Source organism: Salmo salar, chromosome ssa25 (assembly GCF_905237065.1).
Source record: "Salmo salar chromosome ssa25, Ssal_v3.1, whole genome shotgun sequence".
Taxonomy (NCBI): domain Eukaryota; kingdom Metazoa; phylum Chordata; class Actinopteri; order Salmoniformes; family Salmonidae; genus Salmo; species Salmo salar.
The window spans coordinates 18713772-18740224 of NC_059466.1; the positions used below are offsets into that span (position 1 = coordinate 18713772).

A 26453-nucleotide genomic window follows, 5' to 3' on the forward strand; every position below is an offset into this window, starting at 1 on the left:
TTCTGGCTTCAGGGCCTGAGCTACAGGCAGTTTACTTTGGGCATGTCATTCAGATAGGAAATGGAGAAAAAAGGGGCCTATCCCTAAGAAGTTAATTAAAGAGCAATTTCTCAAGCTAATATGTAGCTAGGACTGTGTGGGGGTGGTTTAAGTGAGGAGGGGAAAACAGAAAAGTAGTTGTTATTGGCAGAGAGGTTTGGAACTGTCTTTCTTATTGGTCTATTAACTAATTTACCTAATTGTGAGGTCCCCGTGCAAGGCCCAAACTCTCTCCCACCGAAACAGTAAAAAGGTTTTATTATCATTTTTACAATTTCACAGTATTATTCCAACTCCATAGTGTGGAAATATATACTGAACAAAAATATAAACGCAACATGTAAAGTGTTGGTCACATGTTTCATGGCCTGAAGTTAAAGATCCCAAAAATGTTCCATACGGACAAAAAGCTTATTTCTCTAAAATTTGGTTGACAAATTGGTTTACATCCCTGTTAGTGAACATTTGTCCTTTGCCAAGATAATCCCTCCACCTGACAGATGTGGCATATCATGAAGCTGATTAAACAGCATGATCATTACACAGGTGCACCTTGTGCTGGGGACAATAAAAGGCCACTCTAAAATGTTTTGTCACACAACACAATGCCACAGATGTGTCAAGTTGAGGGAGCGTGCAATTGGCATGCTGACTGCAGGAATGACCACAAGAGCTGTTGCCAGAGAATTTAATGTTAATTTCTCTACCATAAGCCGCCGCCAACATCATTTTAGAGAATTTGGCAGTACGTCTAACCGGCCTCACAACCGTTGACCACATGTAACCACGCCAGCCCAGGACCTCCATATCCTACTTGTTCACCTGCAGGATCGTCTGAGACCAGCCACCCAGACAGCTGATTAAACTGGGTTTGCACAACGGAAGAATTTTTGCACAAACTGTCAGAAACGTCTCAGGGAAGCTCATCTGTGTGCTGGTCGTCCTCACCAGGTTCTTGACCTGACTGTAGTTCAACGTCGTAACCAACTTCAGTGGGCAAATGCTCACCTTTGATGACTACTGTCAAGCTGGAGAAGTGTGCGCTTCACGGATGAATCCCGGTTTCAACTGTACGAGGCAGATGGCAGATAGTGTGTATGGTGTCGTGTGGTCGAGCAGTTTGCTGATGTCCTACGTTGTGAACAGAGTGCCCCATGGTGGTGTTGGGGTTATGGTATGGGCTGGCATAGGCTACGGACAATGAACACAATTGCATTTTATCGATGCCAATTTGAATGCACAGAAATACCATGACGAGATCCATACCAGATACTGACTGGTTTTCTGATCCAATGTATCTGTGACCAACATATGCATATCTGTATTCCCAGTCGTGAAATCCATAGAATAGGGCCTAATGTTTTTATTTAAATTGACTGATTTCCTTATATAAACTGTATCTCAGTGAAATCTTTAAAATTGTTGCATGTTGCATTTATATTTTGTTTCAGTGTTATTAGAAAACACAGAAATATCACGTTTTTGACTGCACTGGGCCTTTAACTGAAGTGAGAACGCTGTTCCCCGTCAGGGCAAACCACACCATAAAGTTTAGGTGGCTAGTTTAGATTGCATTCCCAGTTTCTCACAGAATGATACCATTCAAATATTTATGTTTGCCACTCAGTTAGTAAAGCTTTTGCCCATCTTCCATCATCCCTTGTATCACTGTGATTTAGCCACATCACATTGTAACACTGTGGTCTGGACTCTACTGCTAAGACTGTACATGCAACTTTATGGGACCATTACCAACAGGCAGTCCCTCCAGGATTTTGCGATTCTGTGATCGTAACAAATTTAGCAGAAATGTATGCGAGGGCTTCAAATTTGACCAATCACTGCACTATTACTGCATAAAACAGTAAAATCATCGCAATATTACCGCATATAACTGTTCCATCACCACACTCCAAAAAGAGGGCTCGCAATTTTAACCAATCACTGCAATTTTACTGCATAAAATGATTCAATCAAGCAACACGTGAACAAACTTTTTCCCTCGTCATTGCATTTTCATGACAAATTGGACGAAATCGGCGCTGAATGTCATTATTGCCGCAGCAAAATCAAGCATTTTGGCTTGCAACTATCACAGAAAAATTCTGAAATCCTAGATGGACTGCCAAGTGGTAAATGTTTTCTCTGTCGGTTTAGAATTTAAAAATCAGTTTCTTGCTAAGTGTTCCTTCCTAGTGGTACACAGTACACTGCCAGATCTGTGCCAAGTGGTGTGAAAATATCTCTCTACCTCCAGTATCCCTTCTTGTGCAACCTCATTTAAGGCTTCTGTTTGATGTCCAACTGTGGAGGCCACCATGACTTAAAAGTAAACCAAGCACCATTTGTTTTAAACCTGCAGGCATAACCTGGAGGTAATGGTATTTATGGGGTGACAGGTATGGTTATTTACATTGAAGTGTCTTTTTTAGTCTGTAAGAACCAATAAAACAGAAATACAGGAGGTAGTCTACCACCTTAACAGTTCCACACAATAAATAGAAGAATCCTTTATGGTGGGATCATATGTTTACTACTGGAAAATTTTAACAAGTAAGTCATGTATCAAAGAGACCTCAACTCTCTTTCAAATGTTTTCTTCAAACTGTTAGACATTTATAGGGGATGAAATACCATGAGGTTTTTGTCTTTTTGTTATGGAAATGTCTCGTAATTTAAAGTAATGCCCCAGCATAGATGGTTTGTACAAAGGTCTTCTGATTCAGAGGGGTTGGGTTAAATGCGGAAGACACATTTCAGTTGAATGCATTCAGTTGTACAACTGACTAGGTATCCCCCTTTCCCTTTCTTTAGAAGATGCTCCAAACTTCCCTGATGTGAGGCATTTTAACACTGCTGTGTGTTGTGATATCTCCCCTGAATTTAGTGTGTCAGCCTTGAGAGAGCAGTTTGGCAATAGTAGTTGTTCGTTTTTAATTTTATTTTTAATTTATTTAACCAGGTAAGCAAGTTGAGAACAAGTTCTCATTTACAATTGCGACCTGGCCAAGATAAAGCAAAGCAGTTCGACAACATATAACACAGAGTTACACATAGAGTAAAACAAATATACAGTCAATAATACAGTAGAAAAATAAGTCTATGTACAATGTGAGCAAATGAGGTGAGATAAGTGAGGTAAAGGCAAAAAAAGTCCATGGTGGAAAAGTAAATACAATATAGCAAGTAAAACACTGGAATGGTAGATTTGTAGTAGAAGAAAGTGCAAAGCAGAAATAGAGATAATGGGGTGCAAAGGAGCAAAATAAAATAAATAAATACAGTAGGGGAAGTGGTAGTTGTTTGGGCTAAATTATAGATGGGCTATGTACAGGTGCAGTGATCTGTGAGCTGCTCTGACAGCTGGTGCTTAAAGCTAGTGAGGGAGATAAGTGTTTCCAGTTTCAGAGATTTTTGTAGTTCGTTCCAGTCATTGGCAGCAGAGAACTGGAAAGAGAGACGGCCTAAGGAGGAATTGTAGGTGAAGGCTTTGAGCATTTCCTCATCAGATTACACTTACAGTACACTCTCCCCTTCCTTGGCCCTATGCTATCAACCACTTCAAATGACATATAAGAGCTGTTGCAGTTTGGATATATTGTCTATGATTTTAATGACTTTAATTGAATGGTCATATCTCATAGAAAGGGTCTGGACCACCCTGTTTCTCTGTTAAAACAACCATAAGTGGTCATGGTAGGAAAGATATGGTAGCCATGAGGTCGGAAAATTTACAAATATATGCATACAATGCATTCGGAAAGTATTCAAACCCCTTCCCCTTTTCCATATTTTGTTACTTCACAGCATTTTTTCTAAAATAGTTTAAAAAAAACAGATATATATATATATATATTTTTTAAAACTATTTTAGAAAAAAATGCTGTAAAGTAACATATATATATATATATCCTCATCAATCTACACACAATATCCTATCATGACTTAGCGAAAACAGGTTTTAGTTTTTGCAAATGTAATAAAAAAAGTATTATTTACATAAGTATTCAGACCCTTCGCTATGAGACTCGAAATTGAGCTCAAGTGCATCCTGTTTCCATTGATCAAATTTATTTATAAAGCCCTTCTTACATCAACTGATGTCACAAAGTGCTGTACAGTAACCCAGCCTAAAGCCCCAAACAGCAAGCAATGCAGGTGTAGAAGCATTTATGCAGTATTGAAGGTCCCCAAGGACACAGTGGCCTCCATAATTCTTAAATAGAAGAAGTTTAGAACCACCAATACTCTTCCTAGAGCTGACCGCCCGGCCAAACTGAGCAATCGGGGGAGAAGGGCCTTGCTCAGGGAGGTGACCAAGAACCCGATGGTCACTCTGACAGAGGTCCAGAGTTCCTCTGTGGAGATGGGAGAACCTTCCAGAAGGACAACCATCTCTGCAGCACTCCACCAATCAGGCCTTTATGGTAGAATGGCCAGACGGAAGCCACTCCTCAGTAAAAGGCACATGGCAGCCCTCTTGGAGTTTGCCAAAAGCACCTAAAGGACTCTCAGACCATGAGAAACAATATTCTCTGGTCTCATGAAACCAAGATTGAACTCTTTGGCCTGAATGCCAAGCGTCACGTCTGGAGGAAACCTGGCACCATCCCTACGGTGAAGCATAGTGGTGACAGCATCATGCTGTGTGAATGTCTTTCAGAGGCAGGGACTGGGAGACTCGTCAGGATCGAGGAAAAGATGAACGGAGCAAAGTACAGAGAGATCCTTGATGAAAACCTACTCCAGAGCTCTCAGTACCTCAGACTGGGGTGAAGGTTCATCTTCCAACAGGACAACGACCCTAAGCACACAGCCAAGACAACACAGGAGTGGCTTCGGGACCAGTCTCTGAATGTCCTTGGGTGGCCCAGCCAGAGCCCGGACTTGAACGATCGAACATCTCTGGATGTTCGATCGGGATGCTCCCCATCCAACCTGACAGATCTTGAGGGGATCTGCACAGATGAATGGGAGAAACTCCCCAAATACAGGTGTGCCAAGCTTGTAGCGTCATACCCAAGAAGACTCGAGGCTGTAATCGCTGCCAAAAGTGCTACAACAAAGTACTGAGTAAAGGGTCTGAATACTTATGTAAATGTGATATTTCAGTTTTTTATTTCAATATATTTCCCAATACATTTTTTAAAACAGTTTTTCCTTTGTAAATATGGGGTATTGTGTGTAGATTGATGAGGGGGATAAAGCAATTTAATCCATTTTAGAATAAGGCTGTAACGTAACAAAATGTGGAAAAAGTTAAGGGTGCTGAATGCTTTCCGAATGCATGGTATGTCCTAGATCAACATTCAACATGCTGCATACATTTAGTGTGACTGCACCCCTTCACTGTGGAATTCACTCGAAAGCCATCTGCCTTAAATACGAAATGAGCGTCTCATAGTATATAACCCACATGGAGAACTGTGGCGGTTTGCACGCACAGGGGAAAATGATGTGGAAGCAAAGCCCAGGACATAAAAAATAATACAAAATGCTGCTGTGCAGTGTTTTTCTCCCTACATGCTGTGGATGTGTAGTGTGTTGTTATCAGAGCCCGGTGCCTCGTTAGTTAGCTGAACGGGGCAGCCTGGTTAGTTAGCTGAACGGAGCAGCCTGGTTAGTTAGCTGAACGGGGCAGCCTGGTTAGTTAGCTGAACGGAGCAGCCTGGTTAGTTAGCTGAACGGAGCAGCCTGGTTAGTTAGCTGAACGGAGCAGCCTGGTTAGTTAGCTGAACGGAGCAGCCTGGTTAGTTAGCTGAACGGAGCAGCCTGGTTAGTTAGCTGAACGGAGCAGCCTGGTTAGTTAGCTGAACGGAGCAGCCTGGTTAGTTAGCTGAACGGAGCAGCCTGGTTAGTTAGCTGAACGGAGCAGCCTGGTTAGTTAGCTGAACGGAGCAGCCAGGTTAGTTAGCTGAACGGAGCAGCCTGGTTAGTTAGCTGAACGGAGCAGCCAGGTTAGTTAGCTGAATGGAGCAGCCTGGTTAGTTAGCTGAACGGAGCACCAGTCAGCTGCACTGCTTCTGGAATGGAATGTGTTTTCCAGACATAGCTGAGGTTAACCGGAGCTCCGGAACTCAGAACTCTGGAAGTAGTTAAGTCCTCTTAAAAATATCTGCACCCCTGCAGAGACTGCGCTTGGAAGTGATTGTGCCCCTTCCCGACTCCTTTCCTTCCTCGTCATGGGAACTACACTGTTCCCAGTGACCTCCAGGGGGAAAACCTACTGATTTCCTAAAGGAAGCGAGGAAGACCAAAATAGGGTTCAAGGAAGGTGAGGTTGTTTTGTAGTTTGTACTAAAACCAGAGATAGCCTAGTCATTTCGAAAGAGCACAAACTCGGTCTTATCATATTGTGTTTCAACTCAGTGTTTGATTAGGGAGTGTGCAGCAGGGGAACATACCTACGCTAAGATGTTTGGAGACGGACCTCAATAAATTGGTTGTTGCCTCCAGAGACCTAGCTGTTCATGTGACTTAAATCAATACTAGAGTGTGACTCAGTAACAGCTACTAATATGTTCTCTGGCTAATATGTAACCTGTTCCCAGGCTACCAACTGGCTTTGCTTTGTGAAGGAGGAAATTACTTGTGTCATAATATGATAGGCCAGTAATCCCTCTCTCCCAGGCACATGTTTAATATAGGCTGCCTTTAGCTGCTTAATGGACAAACCCACTAGATAAGGGGTATTTTGGAGTACTCCCCTCCCCCAAATGGTGTGTGTGTGTGTGTGTTTTGATGTGAATGCTAATGAGGGGCTTGGAGAGGAGACTGGCTGACACTCTCCTGACAGATTGTGACTGTTTCCATCACTACCCCCAAATGTCATCCAATCAAGTTGCTGCGGTGTCAGGAAGTTAAGAGTCGCTGACCCTTCATGAACTCTGGGTTAAGGCGGCAGTGGCAGGGAAGGAAATTACTTCTAGTAAACCAGGGATCCATCTTGTCAGTCAACCTGACCTGAAAGGATCTGTTAAACAGGGCTTTTATTGATCTCTGTTGATACATACATGTGGATTAGATTTCACTTCATTTGAACTTTAGGAGGTAAGCCTTACTGTTCACATTTGACTTACAATGCCATTTTGGTAGGAAAACCCACATTCACAGATGCTATTATTACCACGTTGTTTGTTTTCAACACCATTACACATTAGATTTCTTATCAGCCAGTGTGCTTGGTTGGGCAATAGCCCTCTAAAGAAATGTGATTAAATGTACTTGATTTTTCTTGTTTATGGGAATGCTACTTAACCTAGATAATAGTAAAAAAAAAAGAAATGTGGCTAAAAACACAAAACATCTTCAGAAATGTCAGTGTAGTTTGAATCTGTCTCTATGCTAATCTGAAATAAACTTCCAATGTGTTGTATAATAGTAATTGTGGTTGGCCAGGATGGGGAAATGGGTCTGATCTGAAACCTCCGAATATCATTTTTTTGCATCGTTACTTGACAAATACTACAAGATGGACTATCAGCATTTTCTAATGCTGACAGCCACCTGCTTGTGACACCCACTTGTGATTTTCAAATGCCAAAATGTGCGTTTGCTCCACTCCGACTCAGCATTTGCTCCTGTGAGAGAGAATTCCTGGGACTGAGGACAGTTGGAGATGAGAGAGAGAGCCTAAATATAGCGACTCGCGAGGCACAACAAGTACATGCATATTCCAGCAAATACCTTGGCCACAGGGTCACTTGACCTGTAAACCTCTTGCATGCTACGAAGTCCAACTCCTCCAAATTTCACAGAGGTATAAAAAGGGTATTTACTCAAAAGCTCTGCTCTGCCCTTACAAAGACCTGTGGAGTGTGACTCTTGAGAGATTGATGGTTCTGTTTTTCTGGGTTTGTTCAAAGATGGTTTGTTTTGTAAAGTGAGATAAGAGGGGTGTTTGTGTTCAGGTATTGATTTAGTTGTATGTCAATGCCAGAGTGTGATTTATGTCTCCACAGAGGCTGATAATCTCAGGTTAACACAGGTTAGTGTTGATTTAGTGCTGACATAGTAAAAAAAAAAGCTATTTGCTAATGATTTTGAGCGTATGATGTTTTCAGATTTAAAAAGATCTCCACACCATCAATCAACAACACAATATTCATTATGTCACTGGGAAGGGATTGTAATGTTCATGAATTGTTTATCTGTCTGTGCAACACAAAATCCAGTAACATTGTAGAATATCCTAATTCAACCTGGTTATTTATTAAACCTATTAGATATTTGAATCATGTGCCTTGGGGGTTCGGCATGCACCCAACTGCCTGCAGAAACGTCTGGGCCCAAAATACTTGCCTTCTTGATCTAAGAGGACAAATTGGAGGCATTTGAATTTAATGATATAAGAATCACAATTATCTGCTGTTAGACTTTCTCTCTGGGGTGTTTCACATGTGACACATGGCTTTTGTTCAGCTGAAGCTGCTTTGTGTTCAGACCATCTCCGGTCTTCTGTTTTGCCTGTTTCAAGTTTTAATGTCACATGCACAAGTACATTGAAATGCCTTTCTTGCAAGCTCTAAACCCAACAATGCAGTAATCAATAACAATATATACTGATCAAAAATATAAATGCAACATTCAACAATTCTACTGAGTTACAAATCATGTAAGGAAATCAGTCAATTCAAATAAATTCATTAGAACCTAATCTACGGATTTCACATGACTGGGAAGTGGCGCAGCCATGGCTCCCGCTGGGGAGCCAGGCCCAGCCAATCAGAATGAGTTTTCCCCCACTAAAGGGCTTTGTTACAGACAGAAATACTCCTCAGTTTCATCAGCTGTCTCGGTAGCTGTTCTCAGATGATCTCGCAGGTGAAGGAGCCAGAAGGGAAGGTCCTGGGCTGGCGTGGTTACACGTGGTCTGCGGTTTCGAGGCCGGTTAACGTACTGCCAAATTATCTAAAACAACGTTGGAAGCGGCTTATGGTAGAGAAATTAATATTAAATTATCTGGCAACAGCTCTGGTGGACATTCCTGCAGTCAGCATGCCAATTGTGCGCTCCCTCAAAACTTGACACATCTGTGGTATTGTGTTGTGTGACAAAACTGCACATTTTAGAGTGGCCTTTTATTGTCCCCAGCAGAAGGTGCACCTGTGTAATGATCATGCTGTTTAATCAGCTTCTTGATATGCCACACCGGTCAGGTGGATGGATTATCTTGGCAAAGGAGAAATGCGCACTAACAGGAATGTAAACAAATTTGTGCAAAAGAATTGAGAGAAATACGTTTTTATGTGAGTATGGAACATTTCAGGGTTCATCTATTTCAGCTCATGAAACATGGGACCGACACTACATGTTGCGTTTATATTTTTGTTCAGTGTATTTAGTTAGCTATTTAGCAGTCTTGTGGTTTGCGGAGAGAAGCTGCTCAGGAGTCTGTTGGTGTCAGACTTGATGCACCGGTACTGCTTGCCGTGCGGAAGCAGAGAGAACAGTCTATGGCTTGGGTGACTAACGATTTTCCTTGCCTTCCTTTCACACCTCCTGATATAGAGGTCCTAGATGGCAGGGAACTCGGCCCCAGTGATGTGCTGGGTTGCCTGCACCACCCTCTGTAGTGCGATGCGATCGAGGGCGTTGCTATTGCCATACCAAGCAGTGATGCAGCCAGTCAAGATGCTCACAATTGCACACATATTGAACTTTTTGAGGATTTGAGGGCCCATGCCAAAGCTTTTCAACCTCCTGAGGGCGAAGAGGCGCTGTTGCACCTTCTTCAAGTCTGTGCGCGTGTGTGGACCATTTTAAGTCCTCAGGGGTTTGGACTCCCAGGAAGTTGAGACTCTCGACCTGCTCCACTGCAGCCACGTCGATGTGGATGGCGGAATGCTGCCCCCCACTCCCTTTCCTGGGAAAAATAACTGCGAGAAACCAGTAAATTATAATACGTTATTTCTATGAACAGCATGAGGTGAAATAGAACTGTTAAATTATTTGCAATGTCTAAATCTGCCATCTCTATGGACCACGCCTATTCTCTGCTATGTTGATGATCAATCATCAGCGCTCAGGGTGGGGACAGAAAGCGCATCTCAGTATGGAGCGCAGTTAACAGTGCATGTATCATCTCATCATGGTAACTTTTTTTCTTGTGAAAGGTAGAAAAATCTGCTGTAGCATAGCCTATATTACAGTAATATAAGGACTGAATGTATGTCTAATTTACACATCTCCATCTGGCTTTCAGGAGTCACCTTATTTTTTCATTGTAAAGGTGCTTTTTTTAAATTGCAGCTGCAGAGTTTTAAAACAGCCTATTACTTGATTGTCGTTGCTTTAAATCCGCGTGCATGCGAGCACTCTCACAGTCTATCTATAAGGGCACAGGATGCAGACACGGGAGGCAGATTGTTCGAGTCTCTGATATTTATTAGTATCCAAGGGGCAGGCAAGAGAATGGTCGTGGACAGGCAAAAAAAATCATAAGGTCAGAGTCTAGGAGGTACAGAGTGGCAGGCAGGCTCGAGGTCTGGGCAGGCAGTATGGTCAGGCAGGCGGGTTCGGATTCAAGGCAGGCAAGTGTCAAAACCGGGAGGACTAGAAATAAACTGAGAAAAGGAAAAAGCAGGCGCACGGAGTAACACACTGCTTGACTTGACAAAACAAGACGAACTGACAGACAGAAAACACAGGTGTAAATACCCAGGGGATAATGGGGAAGATGGGTGACACCTGGAGGGGGTGGAGACAAGCACAGGTGAAACAGATCAGGGTGTGACACTTTCTCTCTCTCCATCAATTCCATTCAAATTGCATCCAAAATAGATGGGCCTAACAAGCTTTTGTTTTCTGAATGTTAAGTACAGCAGCCAATAGAACTCACAGGGAGTTTGAAAGAAGAGAAGAGGTCCATGTAAATAGTCCGGGTGGCCATCTGTTTAATTGTTCAGCAGTCTTATGGCTTTGGGGGTAGAAGCTGTTAAGGAGCCTTTTGGTCTTAGACTTGGCTCTCCAGCACCTCTTGCCGTGCGGTAGCAGAGAGAACAGTCTAGGACTTGAGTGACTGGAGTCTTTGACACTTTTTTGGGCCTTCCTCTGACACCGCCTAGTATGTAGGTCCTGGATGGCAGGAAGCTTGGCCCCAGTGATGTATTGAGCCGTACGCACTACCCTCTGTAGTGCCTTACGATCAGAAGCCAAGCAGTTGCCATACCAGGCGGTGATGCAACTGGTCAGTATGCTGGATGGTGCAGCTGTAGAACTTTTTGAGGATCTGGGGTAGAGGTCGACCGATTTAATCGGAATGGCCGATTTAATTAGGGCCGATTTCAAGTTTTCATAACAATTGGAAATCGGTATTTTTGGACGGCGATTTATTTTTTACATTTCTTTTCTTTTTTTTCCTTTTTTTTACCTTTATTTAACTAGGCAAGTCAGTTAAGAACACATTCTTATTTTCAATGACGGCCTAGGAATGGTGGGTTAACTGCGTTGTTCAGGGGCAGAACGACAGATTTTTACCTTGTCAGCTCGGGGATTCAATCTTGCAACCTTATGGTTAACTAGTCCAACGTTCTAACCACCTGCTTTACATTGCACTCCACGAGGAGCCTGCCTGTTAAGCGAATGCAGTAAGAAGCCAAGGTAAGTTGCTAGCTAGCATTAAGCTTATCTTATAAAAAACAATCAATCAATCATAATCACCAGTTAACTACACATGGTTGATGATATTACTAGTTTATCTAGCCTGTCCTGCGTTGTATATAATCGCTTAGGTACACGTTGCTCCAACCATAAACATCAATGCCTTTCTTAAAATCAATACACAAGTATATATTTTTTAAACCTGCATATTTAGCTAATATTGCCTGCTAACATGAATTTATTTTAACTAGGGAAAATGTGTCACTTCTCTTGCAAACAGAGTCAGGGTATATGCAGCAGTTTGGGCCGCCTGGCTCGTTGCAAACTGTGAAGACTATTTCTTCCTAACAAAGACAGCCAACTTCGCCAAATGGGGGATGATTTAACAAAAGCGCATTTGCGAAAAAAAGCACAATTGTTGCACGACTGTACCTAACCATAAACATCAATGCCTTTCTTAAAATCAATACACAGAAGTATATATTTTTAAACCTGCATATTTAGCTAAAAGAAATCCAGGTTAGCAGGCAATATTAACCAGGTGAAATTGTGTCATTCTGCGTTCATTGCACGCAGAGTCAGGGTATATGCAACAGTTTGGGCCGCCTGGCTCGTTGCGAACTAATTTGCCAGAATTTTACGTAATTATGACATAACATTGAAGGTTGTGCAATGTAACAGGAATATTTAGACTTAGGGATGCCACTCATTAGATAAAATACGGAACGGTTCCGTATTTCACTGACAGGAAAAACTATTTGTTTTCGAGATGATAGTTTCCGGATTCGACCATATTAATGACCTAAGGCTTGTATTTCTGTGTGTTATTATGTTATAATTAAGTCTATGATTTGATAGAGCAGTCTGACTGAGCGATGGTAGGCAGCAGCAGGCTTGTAAGCATTCATTCAAAACAGCACTTTTGTGCGTTTTGCCAGCAGCCCTTCACAATGCATTGCGCTGTTTATGACTTCAAGCCTGTCAACTCCCAAGATCAGGCTGGTGTAACCGATGTGAAATGGCTAGCTTGTTAGCCGGGTGCACGCTAATAGCGTTTCAAACGTCACTCGCTCTGAGACTTGGAGTAGTTTTTCCCCTTGCTCTACATGGGTAACGCTGCTTCGAGGGTGGCTGTTGTCGATGTGTTCCTGGTTCGAGCCCAGGTAGGAGCGAGGAGAGGGATGGAAGCTATACTGTTACACTGGCAATACTAAAGTGCCTATAAGAACATCCAATAGTCAAAGGTATATGAAATACACATTTTATAGAGAGAAATAGTCCTATAATTCCTATAATAACTACAACCTAAAACTTCTTACCTGGGAATATTGAAGACTCATGTCAAAAGGAACCACCAGCTTTCATATGTTCTCATGTTCTGAGCAAGGAACTTAAACGTTAGCTTTTTTACATATTTACATATTGCACTTTTACTTTCTTCTCCAACACTTTGTTTTTGCATTATTTAAACCAAATTGAACATGTTTCATTATTTATTTGAGGCTACATACATTTTATTGATGTATTATATTAAGTTAAAATAAGTGTTCATTCAGTATTGTTGTGATTGTCATTATTACAAATAAATAAATAAATCAGCCGATTAATCGGTATCGGCTTTTTTGGCCCTCCAACAATCGGTATCGGTATCGGCGTTGAAAAATCATAATCGGTCGACCTCTAATCTGGGGATCCATGCCAAATCTTTCCAGTCTCCGGGGGGGGGCAAAAAGTGTTGGTGTCACGGCTGTCTTGGTGTGTTTGGACGATGATAGTTTGTTGGTGATGTGGACGCCAAGGAACTTGAAACTCTTGACCTGCTCCACTACAGCCCAGTCAATGTTTATGGGTGCCTGTTCGGCCCACCTTTTCCTGTAGTCCACACTGCCAGGTCTCTGCCTTCCTCTCTATAGGCTGTCTCATCGTTGTCGGTAATCAGGCCTACCACTGTTGTTTCGTCAGCAAACTTAATGATAGTGTTGGAGTTGTGTTTGCCATGCAGTCGTAGGTGAACAGGGAGTACAGGAGGGGACAAATCACGCACCCCCGAGGGGCCCCAGTGTTGAGGATCAGTGTGGCAAATGTGTTGTTGCCTACCTTTACCACCTGGGGGCAGCCCGTCAGGTAGTCCAGGATCCAGTTGCTGAGGGAGGTGTTTAGTCCCAGGGTCCTTAGTTTAGTGATGAGCTTTGTGGGCATTATGGTGTTCCTTTTGTCCAGGTGGGAAAGGGCAGTGTGGAGTGCGATTGAGATTGCGTCATCTGTGGATCTGTTGAGTTTGGAGTGGGTCTAGGGCAGGTATTCCCAAACTGGGGTACGCACAATGCCATCGGGGGTACGCCAAATAAAAATGCGATTCACATTTTCAAACAGTCAATTTATATTTTCCAACAGAGCTATACATTTGGGTGAGTTTTCTTTTCTTCGCCTGAGTAGCCTTGTTTCACTGCCAAAAATAAAATTAAACCGTCTAGTGTTCAGCGAAATAACAACACAATGTCAAATACAGGTATCCAGTCAAATAATTAACATCCAATCACATTAACCATTACTCTCTCGCGGGAATTCCACTAACGGTCCGTATGTAGCCAAACGTAGCTGCTGCTCATGTTGGTATCTGTACTGATGGTGCAAAAGCCATGACAGGGAGACATAGTGGAGTGGTAATGCGCGTGCAAGCAGTTGCTCCCGACATCACTTGGGTACACTGCAGCATCCACCGAGAGGCTCTTGATGCCAAGGGAATGCCTGACAGCTTGAAAGACGTTTTGGACACAACAGGGAAAATGGTTAACTTTGTTTAAGCAAGGCCCCTGAACTGTTATGTATTTTCTTCACTATACAATGATATGGGCAGCGACCATGTAACGCTTTTACAACATAGAGAAGTGCAATGATTATCAAGGGGCAAAGTATTGACACACTTTTTTTTTTATTGAGAGACGAGCTTAAAGTTTTCTTTACTGACCATCATTTTCACTTGTCTGTCCGCTTGCATGATGACGAGTTTCTCACACGACTGGCCTATCTGGGTGATGTTTTTTCTTGCCTGCCTGAATGATCTGAATCTAGGATTACAGGGACTCTCCGCTACTATATTCAACGTGCGGGACAAAACTGAGGCTATGATTAAGAATTTGGAGCTCTTCTCTGTCTCCATTAACAAGGACAGCACACAGGTTCTTCCATCATTGTATGATTTTTTTGTGTGCAAATGAACTCAAGCTTACAGACAATGTCAAATGTGATAAAGCGAAGCACCTGAGTGAGTTGAGTGCACAATTATGCAGGTACTTTCCTGAAACGGATGACACAAACAACTGGATTCGTTATCCCTTTCATGCCCTGCCTCCAGTCCACTTACTGATATCTGAACATGAGAGCCTCATCGAAATTCTGTAAAAGCGGTTCTGTAAAAAGTGGTTCTGTAAAAATTGAATTTAATCAGAAGCCACTGCCAAATTTCTGGATAGGGCAGCACTCAGCTTCTTGCCTTGGCAAATCACACTATTAAGACACTGATACCCTTTGCAACCATGTACCTATGTGAGTGGATTCTCGGCCCTCACTAGCATGAAAACTAAATACAGGCACAGACTGTGTGTGGAAAAGGATTTAAGACTGAGACTCTCTCCATGTCACGGTTGTGTGGAGAGACGGACCAAGGCACAGCGTGCTCTGAGTTCCACATCTTTATTTTTGTGAAACTTACAAAACAAAAAGGAAACAAACAACGAACCGTAACATAAGGGTTGCAGCATGCACTAACTCGAAATAAGATCCCACAAAAACCAATGGGGAAATGACTGCCTAAATATGATCCCCAATCAGAGACAACGATAAACAGCTGCCTCTGATTGGGAACCATATCAGGCTAACATAGACATAAAACAACCTAGATAACCCACCCTAGTCACACCCTGACCTAACCACCATAGAGAATATAAGGCTCTCTGTGGTCAGGGCGTGACAGTACCCCCCCCCCCCAAAGGTGCGGACTCCGGCCGCAAAACCTGACTCTATAGGGGAGGGTCCAGGTGGGCATCAAGCGTCGGTGCGGGGCGAAGTACCCACTCCGCTCGTGGATCCGCCAGCATCGGTGGTGGCTCTGGTGCGGTACTTTGGCCCCGCCCAGACCACAGGTCCAGCCATGGAGCTGGGTAGAACGCCGCGCCCGGACTGGGCCTTGGCGCAAAGGAAGGCTCCGGCCTTGGAGCGGGACTGGACACCGTGCCTGGGCATCAGCGCAGAGGAAGGCTCTGGCCTTGGAGCTGGACTGGACGCCGGGCCTGGACTGGCCACTGGTGCAGAGGAAGACTCCTGCCATGGAGCAGGACTGGGCGCCGTGCCTGGACTGGGCACCGGCGCAGAGGGAGGCTCCTGCCCTGGAGCGGGACTGTACGCCTTGCCTGGAAGCTTCGGACCGTTGACCCCCATTGGAGGCTCTGGAACGTTGACCGTCGCAGGAGGTTCCGGACTGTGGACCTGTCGCAGGGGGTTCCGGGCTGTGGACCTGTCGCAGGGGGTTCCGGGCTGTGGACCGTCGCAGGGGGTTCCGGACTGTGGACCGTCGCTGGAATCTCTGGACTGGGGACCGCTGCCGGAGGCTCTGGACTGGTGGCACGCACTTCAGGTCGAGTGCGAGGAGCAGGCCCAGGACGTACCTGACTGGGGAGGCGCGCTGGAGGCCTGATGTGTGGGGCCGGCACAGGTTGCACCGGACTGGTGACACGCACTTCAGGGCGAGTGCCAGGAGCAGGCCCAGGACGTACTTGACTGGGGAGGCACGCTGGAGGCCTGATGCGTGGGGCCGGCACAGGTTGCACCTGACTGGTGACACGCACTTCAGGGCGAGTGTGAGGAGCAGGCACAGGACGTACCGGACTGGGGAGGCGCACTGGAGGCCTGATGCGTGGGGACGGTACAGGTTGCACCGGACTGGTGACACGCTCTTCAGGGTGAGTGCGAGGAGCAGGCACAAGACGTACCGGACTGTGGAGGCATACTGGAGGTCTGGTGCGTAGAGCCGGCACAAATTGTCCCGGACAGATGACACACTCCGCACGGCGAGTGCGTGGAGGAGACACAGGACGTACCGGACTGAGGAGGCGCACTGGAGGCCAGATGCGTGAAACCGGTGCAGATGACACCAGACTGGTGTCACGCTCCTCAGCACGCCCACGCTGCAGCACTCTCATCGCCACCACCTCTCCGGAATCTTTCATCGAGTTCCTCCTTCAGCTCCCTGAGGCTCATCCCTCGGCTCCGTCGACCACCCCGTGTGCCGCCCCACCCCCCAAAAAACATTTTTGGGCTGTCTTTGTGGCTGCGAACCCCGGCGTCGTCGCTGTCCTCCCTTCTCTCCCTGCATCTGCCGCCAAGGAAGGCGATCCTGTCCTGCCAGGATTTCCTCCCAAGTCCAGGAGCCCTTCCCATCCAAGATCTCCTCCCAAGTCCAGGATATCTTCTCCTCCAGGACACGCTGCTTGGTCTTGTTGTGGTGGGATCTTCTGTCACGGTTGTGTGGAGAGACAGACCAAGGCGCAGTGTGCTCTGAGTTCCACATCTTTATTTTTGTGAAACTTACAAAACAAAAAGGAAACAAACAATGAACCGTAACATAAGAGGTGCAGCATGCACTAACTCAAAATAAGATCCCACAAAAACCAGTGGGGAAATGGCTGCCTAAATATGATCCCCAATAAGAGACAACGATAAACAGCTGCCTCTGATTGGGAACCATACCAGGCCAACATAGACATAAAACAACCTAGATAACCCACCCTAGTCACACCCTGACCTAACCAACATAGAGAATAAAAGGCTAACCAACATAGAGAATAAAAAACCCAACATTGCAGAGTTATGTGTATCCTTTCAAGCACACTCTTCTCATTAACCTGTGGTGAGTTATTCACAATTTTCAATGAACAAATAAGCTTTTAAATGTAAGATGGTTAAATAAAGAGCTAAATTATTCATTATTATTTTTGCCCTGGTCCTATAAGAGCTCTTTGTCACTTCCCACGAGCCGGGTTGTGACAAACTCACACTCATTGTTATGTTTAATAAATGTATCGTATAGTGTGTGTGTGGCAGGCTTACAACGATGTCACACATGGGGGTAGAGGGGGTACCCAGCTGGAGGTTGAATGTTTTGAAGGTGTACGGGACTCTAAAAGTTTGGACACTGGTCTAGGGTATCTGGGATGATGCTGTTGATGTGAGCCATGACCAGCCTTTCAGAGCATTTCTTAGCTACCGACGTGAGTGCTACGGGGCGGTAATCATTTAGGCAGGTTACCTTCACTTCCTTGGGCACAGGGACTATGGTGGTTTGCTTGAAACATGTAGTTTTTACAGACTTGGACAGGGAGATGTTGAAAATGTCAGTGAACACCCTTGCCAGTTGGTCCGCGCATAATTTGTGTACACGTCCTCGTAATCCATCTGGCCCGCGGCTTTGTGAATGTTGACCTGTTTAAAGGTCTTGCTCACATCGGCTACCGAGAGCGTTATACAGTCTTCCGGAATAGCTGGTCCTGTCCTGCATGCTTCAGTGTTGCTTGCCTCGTAGCAAAAAGGCATTTAGCTCGTCTGGTAGGCTTTCGTCACTGGGCAGCTCGCAGCTGGCTGGGTTTCCCTATGTAGTCCGTAATAGTTTTCAAGCCCTGCCACATCCGACGAGCCGGTGTGTAGGATTCAATCTTAATCCTTTATTGACGGTTTGCCTGTTTGATGGTTCGTCTGAGGGCGTAGCAGGATTTCTTATAAGCATCCGGATGCTTGAAAGCGGCTGCTCTAGCCTTTAGCTCAATGTGGATGTTGCCTGTAATCCATGACCTCTGGTTGGGATATGTACGTACGGTCACTGTGGGGACGACATCGTTGATGCACTTATTGATGAAGTCGATGACTGAGGTGGTATACTCCTCAATGCCATTGGATGAATCCCGGAACATATTCCAGTCTGTGCTAGCAAAACAGTCCTGTAGCGTAGCATCCGCGACATCTGCGTCTTTTTTACATTAATATGTGTCACATATCAGTTTGCAAACAATAAAATATATATAATAATACTAATAATATTTGAGTTAATAAAGCTGCATACAAACTTTGTCTCTTTTTTGCTTTCTTGAGTAATGCAGCTCCAAAATTCTGGTGTTTCAGCCTAGCTCAGTGCTTTCTATGGTGGTGTAAATGGGAAATCTGACTTCAGTGAGTTCAAGAAAACTGGCAACTGAAAAAAACAGGTCCAACTGGGAAAATACTTTTTGAACATTCATCCTATTCGGAATTGCAAGTCCGGAACTTGGGTCTCTTTCTAGAGCTCCGACCTGAAGATCACAGATGTCATCATGATTCGACCTTGTTTTTTTCTGAGTTCCCAGTTGTCTTGAAAGCACCATAAATCCAGAGAATGCCAGAATATGATGACAAAGTTTGTTGACAAAATTTGCCCACGAAGGACCACCGCGCCACCTTCCTGTTCAAGTGAGCACAGCACAACAAGGTGAGTCCAAAAATGTCTTGAATGCTGCTGCATAAATTATGTAATATGCCAGGGAGATATGTATACTGTAGCTAAGAAAATAATACTAAGTCTATGTTGTGTAGTAAGCTGTTAGTAACCCATGTGTCTCACCCTAATAATTTGGTCCCTTATCCACTCTTAATTTCAACTACTGTTCTGACTTGGTGGTGCACATGTAGCCTATGTTTTAGAGAAATGTAATCATTGAATATTGAAAGAGCTTTCATTGTCTGCTTATATGCCCCCTTTATTTATCCTACGGTTCTGACTTGGTGTACAGAGAGAATACTTTAAGAATGGCCCATGTTCTGAATTCTGTCGTTGTACATTTCAAAAGTGCTGAACAATAGTTCTATTGACTACGTCCGTCCTAGCTCGCTCATTAATGGTCTTAATCGAAATTACGGATTGCTTCTTATCTGCTCGTCGTCCTCTTTTGCCATAGTTTGCACATCTCAATTGCCATATCATTTATGTTTTTTTAAAAGGCAGTAAATGAGGCTTAATGAACTGTTTCGCCAGACATGGCTCTGCTGTTGAGACAGCGTTATGTGGGCCCTAACAGTTTGTAGGCACCGTTTGGCACAGTTATAGTGCAATTCATGTATTGTTTAGTGTTGTGTAGTAGCTTTGCTGGCATGCATATTTTTATTTATGTATTCTTTTTACCCCACCAAGATTTACAGGCTAAAATTGCCACTGGTCCTATATTATTCAAGCATGTCATTACAAGGATGAAGATGAGGACAACGAAACTTATTTCATTTAACTGTTGAAAGTGAGGAAGGAATGAAGCAACAATGAGAGGAAGAGGACATAGGCTAATACGCACGTCACAAAACATTAGGGAAATATTAGGGGCTCGAATCCAGGCTGTATTTCAACCGGCCATGATTGAGAGTCCCATAGGGCGGCGCACAATTGGCCCAGCATCGTCTGGGTTTGGCCGGTGTAGGCCGTCATTGTAAATAAGAATTTGTTCTTAACTGACTTGCCTAGTTGAATAAAGGTTAAATAAAAATAAAAAAATGTTTATGAAAGGTAGTCTAATTATCTTATAAAAATGTAAAATAGGCCCTATTATATTTCAAAATTAAAATCTAATTCGCTAGCCTATAATTGTAACTTTGTAGGCTGCATGTCCTGCACCATTATCCCATGTTCTCTCCCAGTTTCATGGTTTGAACAAGGTCCGTAATTCCAGTCCATATATTACAGTATAATACAGTACAGTAATACAGTCCACACTCAAAAAGATAAGGCTACTGGAGATTGTTTAATTTATTCACCCAAGAGAGCATAGCTACATCTATGGGCTTTTATGTTTTTCTGTCCTGTGTAATGTGAGGTAGCGAATATATCATAGGCTATGTATTGGATAACAGCACAATCATTTCGGCTTTTTTGGACTTGGGATCATAACATTTCTTTAATGTAGGGCTCAAACAAATGTCTTTAATGTATGGCACATCAGGCTCAGGTAGCATTAGGCTTGAATATTCATGCTGATCAAAGCTCTAATCAAATCCAGACATATTTATATGCTTTAGAATGACAATTCTGGTTTTGGCGGGAAATACCAGGTTACCTAGGAGAAAAGTGATTTATTCTCTGGGTTGGACATTTGTAAAATACTGGGAAAATATTGAACCCTGTCACACACCCCTGTGGGGCCCCTGTGTTGAGGGTCAGTGTGGTGGTGATGTTGCCTACCCTCGCTACCTGGGGTCGGCCCATCAGGAAGTCCAGGATCAAGTTGCAGAAGGAGGTGTTCACTCCCAAATGCATTGAGTTTGTCTGGTAGAGAGACATCGTTGGGCAGATCACGGCTGGGTCTTCCTTTGTAATCCGTAATGGACTGTAGCCCCTGCCATATGTGGTGGACGTCTGAGCCTATATTTTCCTTTTACTCGTTTGATGACTCTGCAGAGGTCATAGCGGGACTTCTTGTACTTGTTCTTGTACTTGTAGCCTCAGGGTTGTCTGCGATAGCCCTGTGTGTGGTAACCCTGTCCTTTTAATTTAGCGCCAACCTTGGTGTTAATCCAGGGCATTTGATTGGGAAAGCAGCAAACCTCAACTGTGGGAACAACATCGCCAATGCATTTCCTAATGAAGCCTGTGACGGAGGTGGTTAGCTTGTCGATGTTATCGGCAGAATTGACACAGAATTAAAATTGCTGGCAACCATAAAAACTGCCTCCAGTTATCCTGCTTGTTTATTGCCTCGTTCAGTTCGTTAATTGCCAGCTTGTTATTTTTCTTGTCCTAAGGTAGAATGTATACAACAGTCACAATAACAGATGAAAACTCCCTTGGGAGGTAGAAGGGTCGGCATTAGACCATCAGGTATTACAAGACGGGTGAACAATGGGTCGACACTTCCAACACGCTAGAGTCAGCAAACCGATTGTTGTTGAAGAGGCAAGAAATGATAGCGAATACATTTCGTAAAAATAGATGACGGAAGACTCACAAAATAGCAAAGTGGGGTCGGAGCTTGCAAAACGGTGGCCATCCCGTATGGCTACATTCATGATGCTTGATGACAAATGTGATAATAATAATATGTGATATAAACATCAATTAACAATAATGTTCGGCTTATCAAAAGCTCCCCAAAGAGCTGCCAACGATCGCTCTTTCCTCTTCTCATAAGTGGCTACTATCCATTGCCTGCTCAAAAAGCAGCTTTAGACAGGGAAGGATCAGTCTCTTTAGCCCCTCAATGGACTCCTCTGGACCCCAGTGAGCCAGTTTGCTCTCTCAGCCGTGACTCTCTGATTACCCCGCCCCATCTGGCCAAGGGTCAGAAGTCAAGGTTCAAAGATCTGATAGAGACCAGAACCATTCAGCAGCTCTCTGAGGTCCTCCCCCTCAGCTCAGAGGCTTTCCCCCTCAGGATCAGGTAAACGTGGTCAGGGCAGGGCATGGAGTGATTCAATTCCATGATAATCCAACTTCTCAATGTCCCAGAGAGGGCCAACCTGTTCCTTCTTCTCGTTCTCAATATCCACTTTCGTTTATTCTTCTTTTCCTCATTTTCTCCTTTCCCATTCACCTGGTTCTATGTTACATGAGCTTGCAAAGGCTAAAATGATACTTGATTATACAGTGAGGGGAAAAAGTATTTGATCCCCTGCTGATTTTGTACGTTTGCCCACTGACAAAGAAATGATCAGTCTATAATTTTAATGGTAGGTTTATTTGAACGGTGAGAGACAGAATAACAACAAAAAAATCCAGAAAAAAACGCATGTCAAAAATGTTATGAAATGATTTGCATTTTAATGAGGGAAATAAGTATTTGACCCCTCTGCAAAACATGACTTAGTACTTGGTGGCAAAACCCTTGTTGGCAACCACAGAGGTCAGACGTTTCTTGTAGTTGGCCACCAGGTTTGCACACATCTCAGGAGGGATTTTGTCCCACTCCTCTTTGCAGATCTTCTCCAAGTCATTAAGGTTTCGAGGCTGACGTTTGGCAACTCGAACCTTCAGCTCCCTCCACAGATTTTGTATGGGATTAAGGTCTGGAGACTGGCTAGGCCACTCCAGGACCTTAATGTGCTTCTTCTTGAGCCACTCCTTTGTTGCCTTGGCTGTGTGTTTTGGGTCATTGTCATGCTGGAATACCCATCCACGACCCATTTTCAATGCCCTGGCTGAGGGAAGGAGGTTCTCACCCAAGATTTGACGGTACATGGCCCCGTCCGTCGTCCCTTTGATGCGGTGAAGTTGTCCTGTCCCCTTAGCAGAAAAACACCCCCAAAGCATAATGTTTCCACCTCCATGTTTGATGGTGGGGATGGTGTTCTTGGGGTCATAGGCAGCATTCCTCCTCCAAAATCGGTGAGTTGAGTTAATGCCAAATAGCTCCATTTTGGTCTCATCTGACCACAACACTTTCACCTAGTTGTCCTCTGAATCATTCAAATGTTCATTGGCAAACTTCAGACGTGCATGTATATGTGCTTTCTTGAGCAGGGGGACCTTGCGGGCGCTGCAGGATTTCAGTCCTTCACGGTGTAGTGCGTTACCAATTGTTTTCTTGGTGACTATGGTCCCAGCTGCCTTGAGATCATTGACAAGATCCTCCCGTGTAGTTCTGGGCTGATTCCTCACCGTTCTCATGATCATTGCAACTCCACGAGGTGAGATCTTGCATGGAGCCCCAGGCCGAGGGAGACAGTTCTTTTGTGTTTCTTCCATTTGCGAATAATCGCACCAACTGTTGTCACCTTCTCACCAAGCTGCTTGGCGATGGTCTTGTAGAACATTTCAGCCTTGTGTAGGTCTACAATCTTGTCCCTGACATCCTTGGAGAGCTCTTTGGTCTTGGCCATGGTGGAGAGTTTGGAATCTGATTGATTGATTGATTGCTTCTGTGGACAGGTGTCTTTTAAACAGGTAACAAACTGAGATTAGGAGCACTCCCTTTAAGAGTGTGCTCCTAATCTCAGCTCGTTACCTGTATAAAAGACACCTGGGAGCCAGAAATCTTTCTGATTGAGAGGAGGTCAAATACTTATTTCCCTCATTAAAATGCAAATCAATTTATAACATTTTTGACATGCGTTTTTCTGGATTTTTTTGTTGTTATTCTGTCTCTCACTGTTCAAATAAACCTACCATTAAAATTATAGACTGATCATTTCTTTGTCAGTGGGCAAACATACAAAATCAGCCGGGGATCAAATACTTTTTTCCCTCACTGTATGTCCATTCCTGATTCTTTCTGTTGCTGTGGTTCAGGTTGCTGATAGACTGTGATGATGTCATTCTCCATGGCCCTGCACCTCACAGCTGCTATCCAACTCCTGGCGCTGGTGGCCATATGTGACCAGGTTACAGCTGATCGCATCAACTTCTACAACGTCAAACCACCTGTGGAAGGTACGTTCTGCTTACTCGTTGAAATGATGTCATGTCTTCAACAATGTCGTCAACTTTTTATACTTGAATCCATCAAAACAAAAGTTTGAACAGAAGCAATGTGAGTGAAAACACAGATTCACACACAGTGGGGGAATGTCTTTACAGCCACTCCATTCCCTAAGAGCTTCAAGTGCTTCACCTGCGAGCAAGCTGCAGACAACTACAACTGTAACCGCTGGGCTGAGGACAAGTGGTGTCCACAGAGTGAGTAGTGCTCTCTGTTGTTTCACACAGATACTGTTAGATATTAGTGTTTCTCATTGGCATGACTAATAGGGTTAACCAGTACTTAATAATCATTGTTATTGTTGCTGTTACACTGTTTTAATACCTTATGATTATGCTGTTATAGCCAGTGCTTGAAAGAGGCGCAGGAGCAGTCATTTTTCAAGTCGGTCCATTAGACTACGTTCACAGAAATTCCCAAATGACATTATGCTATAGAAACCTCTGATTATTCACTGTTAAGGGAACATATACATTTTGATTTCATGACTTCCATGACTTCTCTGTGACTTTTAACCAAATTTACATGACCAATAATTGGTGGCATCTCTATGTAGCAGAGTTTCTGTTAGCCGGTAATAAAAGAAAAGCCGATTAAATAAAAATTGGCTCCGGCCAATTGTCCAGGAGGAGAAAAACAATTGAATTGGCACGTAGGTATATTTGTTATGTTTCTTATTTATCACATGCACGGCATACAGATACAGAGCCTTTTAGTGGAAAATCTGTCAGACAGAACTTTTATAAGCCCAATCATTGCGCAACAGTTCTAAGTGCAATCCTGTGTTAAAAATAGATTTTGGGCCATGATTAAAAATAGCAAGTATTTTTATTTCTCAACTGTTAATTCATGCGCGCTTGAAGGCAGGCTTCATCAGACCGTCACACATCTTTGCAATTAGCTGGAGGCAGTATCCATTTTGAAAACATAAAGCTACTTAATTGTTTGAAACCTGAACATTTTACGACATACATTTTACCCTGCTTCAAAGTATCCTAGGCAAAATCCTACCATATTCGTAGAGGCAATTATTTTATACATGCCATGAAACCAGTAGCCTATTTCTCTCATGTTCTATTGGTTTTCAACTTTATTTCATTGTCCGGTAGCCAAATTAACATTTGAGCGTAGCCTACTGCCTTGTGCGCATTGCTGAACTAATAATGTTAAGAAATAATAGTTTATCAACATTTTAAGCTAAATGCTCTGATCTTTTGCATCAGATACAGTTGAACTCGGAAGTTTACATACACTTAGGTTGGAGTCATTAAAACTCGTTTTTCAACCACTCCACAAATTTCTTGTTAACAAACTATAGATTTGGAAAGTCAGTTAGGATATCTAGTAATTTTTCCAACAATTGTTTACAGAGAGATTATTTCACTTACAATTCACTTTATCACAATTCCAGTGGGTCAGAAGTTTACATACACTAAGTTGACTGTGTCTTTAAACAACTTGGAAAATTCCAGAAAATGATGTCATGGCTTTAGAAGCTTCTGATAGGCTAATTGACATAATTTGAGTCAATTGGAGGTGTAATATTAGCAAAAATGTATAACCTGTATTTGGTTTGTCATTATGGGGTGTTGTGTGTAGATTGATGAGGGGGAAAAAACGATTTCATCAATTTTAGAATAAGCTGTAACGTAACAAAATGTGGAAACAGTTAAGGGGTCTGAATACTTTCCAAAGGCACTGTATATTTATGTGTATATAACAGTACCGGTCAAAAATTGGACACAGCTACTCATTCAAGGATTTTTCTTTATATTGACAATTTTATACGTTGTATAATAATAGTGAAGACATCAAACCTATTAAATAAACACATAGGGAATGATTTTGTAACCAAAAAAGTGTTAAAACAATTCCAAATCTATTTTACATTGACAGTTTTGCACACACTTGGCATTCTCTCAACCAACTTCACCTGGAATGCTTTTCCAACAGTTTGAAGGAGTTCCCACATGCTGAGCACTTGTTGGATGCTTTTCCTTTACTCTGCAGTCCAACTCATCCCAAACCATCTCAATTGGGTTGGGGTTGGGTGATTGTGGAGGCCAGGTCATCTGATGCAGTACTCCATCACTCTCCTTGGTCAAATAGCCCTTACACAGCCTGGAGGTGTGTTGGGTCATTGTCCTGTTCCAAAACAATTGATAGTCCCACTAAGTGCAAACCAGTTGGGATGGCGTATCGCTGCAGAATGCTGTGGTAGCCATGCTGGTTAAGTGTGCCTTGAATTCTAAATACATCACAGACAATATCACCAGCAAAGCACCCCCACACCATCACACCTCCTCCATGCTTCACAGTGGGAACCACACATGC

General features: G+C 43.5%; 1 protein-coding gene across 2 annotated transcripts in view; it reads left to right on the forward strand.

Moving 5' to 3' along the window:
* Positions 1–26453, forward strand: part of LOC106586322 (ly6/PLAUR domain-containing protein 6B) — a 55011-nt gene that overhangs the window by 24235 nt on the left and 4323 nt on the right. For both annotated transcript variants that reach the window (XM_014173495.2, XM_045707370.1), the window contains exons 2-3: positions 23930–24070; positions 24218–24316. In XM_014173495.2, the coding sequence (XP_014028970.1) occupies positions 23947–24070; positions 24218–24316 (223 nt within the window). In that variant the 5' untranslated portion in view covers positions 23930–23946. The remainder of the gene's footprint in view (positions 1–23929; positions 24071–24217; positions 24317–26453) is intronic.